The 7,506-nt window shown below is 50.2% G+C and overlaps 1 protein-coding gene across 1 annotated transcript; it reads left to right on the top strand.

The window, feature by feature from the left end:
- The first annotated feature begins 676 nt into the window (after window positions 1–676).
- Window positions 677–7,175, top strand: LOC148128435 (vomeronasal type-2 receptor 26-like). Its single transcript, XM_087949097.1, has 3 exons — window positions 677–885; window positions 5,115–5,241; window positions 6,099–7,175. Exons 1-3 carry the CDS (start codon window positions 730–732, stop codon window positions 6,782–6,784), a joined length of 969 nt encoding a protein of 322 aa, XP_087805223.1. The 5' UTR covers window positions 677–729; the 3' UTR covers window positions 6,785–7,175.
- Window positions 7,176–7,506: the final 331 nt, after the last annotated feature.

The raw sequence follows: 7,506 nt of genomic DNA, 5'->3' as shown, positions 1-7,506 counted from the left end.
ACTGGAAGGTACTGATGGAAAGATACAAACTACCGTGTTTCTCCAACAATACGGCCTCCACCAGTAGGAAGCCCCACCATGTTTTATTGGCATAAAATCAAATTAAGCCCCTCCCCCCAAATTAAGCCCCATATTAAACATGTGAAATGGGGGGGGAAGCGGGGGGGGGCTTGCCATTAGGAAGTACTGTTGTTGCATGCCCGGATATGGTGCTACCTGCGTTGGTGGGGCACTTCATATCGGGAGACCTCCCACCGTTGCTTCTCCCTTCTCCCTTGCTGCCCCTTCTCCCTTGCTGCTGCGGCGTTAGAGCAATGCCGCGGCGTTTGGTGCAGCCACGTGCGGCCAGTCAGGGCTCCTCCCTGCAACCGGAGCCCTGAGGAGACTTCAGGCGCTCCCGCCTTCCCTTTGCTTTCAAGGTAAAGCTAATTATTAAAAATCCCTGCGAAAAGGGACCCCCCCCCCCACGGGGGAAGCCCCCCCCCCCCCCCCCCTTCTCCCCTCCCCCCCCCCCCCCCCCCCCCCCCACCGCCCCCCCCCCCCCCCCACCAGCTCTTCCACCTCAAAGAAAGGCCAGGCGGGCTGCTGCAGAGCAGCAGCAGCGGGTCTGAGCCGCTCGCAGCGGAAACAGCCACCACCCTTAGCCCGATGCGGGAGAACGAGCTAGGTTAGTTCCATCCTTTCCTGGAGAAGAATGAGTTTGTCAATATTTCAGACTTTGAACTCTACATGGACCCAAATGGAGAGGTAGCAGCAGATCTGTTCATTTGGGGCTTCTTGGTTCTTCCCAGGGATGATCCCAAGACAGAGACTCTGGCGTATTTTAAAAGAAACAGACTTTCTATCAGGCAAGATGTTCTTTCACGGCTAAAGTTGCTCAACAAGGTAGGAGAAACTTTTGATGTCCTTCCTCTGTTTTCCAAAGCCTGAGGTCCCATTTCAAGAGGGCTGATGCTATTCCCCAAAGGTGGTTGACCTTCACCGAGAACTGAATCTGGGCAATAAAAACTGGATTTTTCCTTAGACTGCTTGGGAGGCATCGGTATTGTTCCATTTTGTGGACCACGTACAATTAAGGGTCTCCATCAAACGGGTGAGAATCCCACAAGGGCTGGGGAATGTGTCCCTAGTAGCTTCTGGTTGTTTGCTCCTTGTGCCCAGAAGAGCAACGAAGGCGGCAATTCTGCTGACCGGGGCCTGAATCCAGGCTTGGACTGTATCGGATGGGATTGAATCGTGAGTGGACGGAGGTCCTTTTGGCCCCATTGGGGAAAGAAGCTTCTTCTCGTCCTGCTTGGGGAAAAGTGTCCCCTGAAGGGGCAGCTCCATAATCTGGGAGGCTCTTAAGGAGGCCGGACCTGGCCAGAGCTCTCCATGCCTCCCTTTCACCCTCCCTGGGATGGAGCAATGGGCCTTCTGCTCCTAGGAAGCAGCTCCAAGGCTTTCAGTTCACCTGAAATTATCAAGATTGTTCTGATATCACACCTTAAAATTAAGGGTGTGAGAAGAGGGGAGAAATGCGTGTTAATGGGGTCATGAGAAGGAACTGGCTGGTTATCACTTAATGCTGAAATCTTTTCTCAGTTCCATCCAGGGGTGGGATTCAAATTTTGTAACAACCGGTTCTGTGGGCGTGGCTTAATTTGTGGGTGTGGCTTGATGGTCACGTGACCAGATGGGCATGGCCAGGTGGCCATGTGACTGGCAAACCAAATACAAGTGGTCCTCGCTTAATGGCCAGTTGCTTAGCAAGTGTTCTACTTTATGACTGATCTCCCCAGAGCTCCTTGACCTGGTTTTGGAGTTTTGACAACCATAAACACAAACACACAAACACACACGCGCACACAGCCTTCTAACCCTGCTATTCTTTGATTCTGTAAGGATCTCCTGCTGGAGCAGGGGTTGGACTAGATGACCTCCGAGATCCCTTGCAGCCCAGCCCTAGATTGCTGTGCTGCTTCAAAGAGTCTTCTGAAGCCAGGGTTTGTGTCCTTCCTTCCTCTCCTTTTTCTCTCTCTCTCTCCCTCCTTCCATGTATTTATCTATCCATCCATATATCTCATTCACTTTCCTCCCTCCCTCCATCTCTTTCTTTCTTTTTCTTTCTTTGTCCTGTCCTTCCATCTCTCCCTTTCTTTGTCTATCCATTTTCCTCCTTTTGCTTCCTTTCTCTCTTTTATTTCTTTCTCTTTCCTTTCTTGTCTCTCTCTTCCTCTTCTCTCATTCCCTCTATTTCACTCTTTCCCTCTCTTTTTCTCTCTTTCCCCCTCTCTGTATCTCTCTGTATCTCTCTCTCATTCTGCCTCTTTCCCTGTCTTCCCTCCTCCCCCTTTGTGTGTGTGTGTGTGTGTGTGTGTGTGTGTGTGTGTGTAAAAGAGAGGCATGGGTAAGTCTGACCAGGTCGGGTCTCTTTAAGAACCTCCCCAACTATGAACCGGCCCTTTCAGGGGACACTTTTCCCCAAGCAGGACAAAGCTTCTCTCCCAATGGGACCAAAAGGACCTCCACCCAATCATGATTCAAATTCATCTGAATTTAGGCCCTGGTCAACAGAATTCCCTTTTTTCTTTGCTAGTTTGGGCACAAGGAGCAAACCAACCTGAAGCTCTTAGTGACACATTCCCCAGCCCTTGTGGGATTCTCACCAGTTTGAAGGAGATACTCAACCATAGGTGGTTCACAAAATGGAGCAGTGCGAGAAGGTAAGGGTGACGGTGGGGATAGCGAAGTGGCCGGGTCCCTATCTTCCCCCTCTCTCCCCCTGTGTGTGTGTGTGTGTGTTGTGTGTGTGTCTCCTCTGAAAGCTGTGGCATGGCCAAGCCAGCAAGCTCTCCTTGTGCTCTTCGCTACTTCTTTCATTTCTTCTTTTTGAATCCAGACTGGCTGAACAATGATTGCCAGACCGCGGTGGAAGCGTCCATTCGGGTGACCCTCCTCCTCCTCCTCCTCTTCCTCCTCCTCTACCCGGCAGCTGTGGATGGATCAGGAGGGTGCAGTTGTGTGGGGAGATGCTCGCTCCTCAAGTGAGCAGCCACCCGCCCCATACTGGTTTTGCTGTGCTTTGGCATTTGCTTGAGGAGCATCTCCCGTGCGCATGCACCCTCCCGGCCCTGCCACAACCCGGTTATGAGAGGAGGAGGAGGAGGAGGAGGAGGGGAGGAGGAGGAGGAGGAGGAGGAGGAGGAGGAGGGGAGGAGGAGGAGGAGGAGGAGAGGAGGAGGAGGAGGAGGTCGCCCAAGGGATGCTTCCACCGCAGCCTGCGATCATTGTTCAGCCAGTCTGGATTCCAAAAACAAGAAATGAAAGAAGTAATGAAGAGCGCCAAGGAGAGCTTGCTGGCTTGGCCAGCCGCGCTTTCAGGGAGACACACACACAGAGTGGGAGAGAGAATCAGGAAGATAGGGACCCAGCCGCTCATCCCCCCTCACCCTCACCTTCTTAGGCCAGGTGAGGGGAGGGGAGGGCAGGGCCAGCCGCTTCAGCAAGGTGAAGAGGAGCGACCAAGCACAACACAGCGAGTAGAAACCTGGGAACGGTGGCTCCTAAAGGGCTTTGAGGTCGGATGACCTGGAGCGGCCGAGATCCGAGTGAGCATTGCACCACAGGTTCACCTGATCGCCCACTTCTTTGGTGTTGGCTTTACGGAGCCAGGGTGAGGTCTGGGCTGACATGTGACAGCAGTGCCTTTAACTGTGCTTGCTTGTAAGTGTCCAAATAATCTGGTGAACACCGGAGGAGTCACTCAGGTAGACCTCCCCATCCGCAGTCTTCCTCCTGCAGAAAAGGCCATTCCCTGAGCTAAGAAGGCAAGGAGCTGCGGCTCGACTCACCCAATTCCTAGGACTACCCCAAATGGTCCCAATTCGGCAGGAGAGGGCGGCTCCCCTGGCAATTCCCCTTTCCCTCAGTGCTCTGACTTCCTGTGGCTCGCCTCCAGCCTGAACACCAGGTTGGACCACCAGAAGGCCACTTCCCCAATTCTCAACGGCGCTCCTGTGCCGCCACTGCAGGACTCTCCATCTCTTTCCCAAATTCTCCTCAACTTGGCGATGACACCTGTTGCCGACATGGGTAGGAATGGGCTGCCGGTCACCTTTACCCCCCACCCCACTTGCCTTTGCCTCCACCTGGACCCTAACCCCAGCAGGTAAGGCCCAGCACCTGCGTGAATCCCAGCTAAATTTCCTGTACCGGAGGACATGTGGAGAGGCTCATGTTCTCCTGCTGCTGGGAAAGCAAGAGAGTCTTTCCCGGCACAGCAAAAGTTTGCAACTTCCTCTCCAATAGGGAAATGGGTGGCTCTGGTGGCAGAGAAGCAGCCACTTGAATCCTGTTTCTCTCTGCCGCCCGAGCTGTGCCGGGAAAGACTCTCTTGCTCTCCCAGCAGTAGGAGGACACGAGCCTCTCCACATGTCTTCCAGTACAGCGAAATGTAGCTCGGGTCCCCACCAGTCTGCATCTCGCCCCGCCTGGATTCACTGCAGATACTGGGCCTTACCTCTGGGGGTGAGGGCGGCGGGTGGTGGCAGCAAAAGGCAAGTGGGGTGGGGGGTAAAGGTGACCGGCAGTGGCAGGTAGGCGACTGGGCCCTGAGCTTGCAGAGCCTCCTCACCCAGGGAGATCAGGCAGGGCCACAGCGGAAGGCATGCAGCAATGGCTGGCTGGCGAGTGGGCAAAAGCAGGCTGCAGGCGATGCCCACATGCCGATAAGGACTGACTTGGGAGCGAGGGGAGGGGCGGGCAGAGAGGGGGGGCAGTCAGTGGTGCAATTGCGTTCTCAACTGCAGAATCATAACAACGGGTTCTATAGAACTGGACAGAACCAGTAGAATCCCACCCTGGTTCCATCTCTCCAGACTTTTCTATTTAATAAAGTCCTTTTTTTTTTGGCAATGTGAGATGCCAAAAGCAAAAGAGAGGAACTAAAGGAAGAATCTTCCAGAAGTTATATCTCCAACCATTTGGAAATAGTGACAGATTTTGTATTTACTTAAGTGAAGACCAGAGGCTAATATCTAATATCTTGTCTAATATCCATTTTTACCTCCATTTTCCATGGACGGAGAGTCCTAACACATTTCCTTTGGCAATCTTGTTGTTTTCCTGCTCAGTCCTTTCCTCAATCTGAATGTGTGGAAAGTTGTCATCCTGGATTTGTCAAGAGGGCTCGAGAAGGAGAGCCAGTTTGCTGCTACGACTGCGTTCCTTGTCCGGAGGGGACCTTCTCCACTCAGAAAGGTGGGTGACACCAGAGGAAAATGGGAGGCCTGGTGGAACTGGATCCATCCAGAGCATTGTCATGAAAGTGTGAATTAAAACACACTTTGAAGCTGAATTGGTTTCTGGTTTATTTCCAAAATGCCCCATTTCTTATCTAAACAGAAGAGCAAAAAGACTGTGAAGGAAGGGCTGGATAGAGACAGGTGGCTGTGGCAGATTGGACAAGCTTTACTACTGCCAGAGAAAATATTTCTTCTTTTTAGCTTGGATGTATCCTTCCTTCCACATTTACTTCTCTAGGAACACCTGAGTTCCTTGAAACACGAGGAATTGTTTTAGGTCCACCTCCTGAAAGGAGGATTGCAATGCAGTCTACATGGGTTCCCTTTGAGGAACACTGAAAAGGTATTGCTGATATACGAGATATACAATATGGTGGCATGGATAGTTATGCCTGTATGTGTCTGCACCCGTATCACCACTGCTCCAATGGCCATTCCAAATTATTTGCAACAGTCACTTGATCTGCCAGCCACCTCTGAGGCAAGTATGACAAGAATTGCCATCTTGCACGTAAGTTTCTCTAGAAAGATTAATTGATTCATTATTTTCCTTTAGTAATGGAGGTTCCTATCAATATTCTGAACATTACAAAGGAAATCTTTCAAGTCCAAAGCTTCCCTCAATTTCATAGCCTATCAAAAATATACTGTAGCTATATTTTTTAAAAAAAGTGATACACTTATTTTTTGTCTCTGGAGATATTAAGAAATCCATCCCGGAAAATGCTCCTGATAATCACTTGTTCCCAAAGAATGTACAATATATCTTGAAATGCAAAGGACAAAGAAATATGGGGTTGTTTTTTTTCTCAGATACAGAAAAATGCACCAAATGTCCGGATGATAAATTCCCAAATAAAAAAAGAGTCCAATGTATCCCCAAAGTTATAACCTTCCTGTCTTATGAAGAACTTCTGGGCATCATCCTGGTTTCTTTTGCCCTATTCTTGTTCCTAACCACAGGCCTTGTTTTAATCATATTCATTAAGTACCGAGAAACTCCCCTTGTCAAAGCCAACAACCGGGACCTCTCCTACATCCTCCTGGTCTCCCTCCTGCTTTGCTTCTTGTCTTCTTCTCTCTTCATTGGTCAACCAAGGAAAGCCACCTGCCTTCTCCGACAAACGGTCTTCAGCATCATCTTCTCAGTTGCCGTTTCTTCTCTCTTGGCCAAAACCATCATGGTGGTGCTGGCTTTCCTGGCCACAAAACCAGGAAACCGAGCAAAGAGATGGTTGGGGAAGAGCTTGGCCAACTCCATCATCCTGTCTTCTTCTGGTGTCCAAGTTATCATCTGCTCCATCTGGCTGGGAGTTTCTCCCCCTTCCCTGACTCTGATCTCCACTCCCAGCCTGGAGAGATCATCCTGCAATGCAACCAAGGGGCCGTTGTCATGTTCTACATCACCTTCAGCTACATGGGCTTCCTGGCTGCCGTCTGCTTCACGGTGGCTTTCCTGGCCAGGAATCTGCCTGGGGCCTTCAACGAAGCCACACTGATCACCTTCAGCATGCTGGTCTTCTGCAGTGTCTGGGTGACTTTTGTGCCCACCTACCTGAGCACCAAAGGGAAACACATGGTGGCTGTGCAGGTCTTCGCCATCCTGGCCTCCAGTGCTGGTCTGCTGGTCTGCATCTTCATCCCCAAGTGCTACATTATCCTTCTGAGGCCAGAGCTGAACACAAAGGAGCATCTCACAGCCAGAACAAATGTAAAAACATGAGATATAACATCATTATGATAGTGGAAGAATTGTTAATGTTTCTTTTATTTGATTTCCATTTTGATAGTATGCAGGAGTCAAAGAAAATGATATCTATATGTTACAAAATGGGGAATTGTTGACGACTGGAATTCTTGCAGTTCCCTCCCACCTCAATAAATATTGCTAAAGAGACCACTGTAAAATTCAGAGGAATTCACCTGTTCAGCAACAGCTACTGAACATGACACCTTATAAAAATGATTGATGCACTTGTTCCTACTGACAGCAGCTAAACATGTGGGTGGGTGTTAGAGAATGAGTAGGAAAAGAGGTCAGGAGGAAACTGTGGGAATCAAACACCAGCCTGGTTGCCTGATCCTCTCCCTAAAAATGCCAGAATGATGTGAAATGCCATGTTTGACTGGCTCTCAGCTGAGGAGGTAAATCTTCATCCCTCTTATATGAGTCTTTCTTGATTTCCTGATAAAACTTCCTTTGCAGAAAGAATTCAGCAGA

Source organism: Notechis scutatus, unplaced genomic scaffold, assembly GCF_049901735.1.
Source record: "Notechis scutatus isolate UNSWTSFEM ecotype Mainland unplaced genomic scaffold, rNotScu1.2 NSCUSCF90, whole genome shotgun sequence".
In the NCBI taxonomy this organism is placed as follows: domain Eukaryota; kingdom Metazoa; phylum Chordata; class Lepidosauria; order Squamata; family Elapidae; genus Notechis; species Notechis scutatus.
Note: the sequence above shows the minus strand (reverse complement) of the source record. Positions and strands in the feature narration are given on the sequence as shown.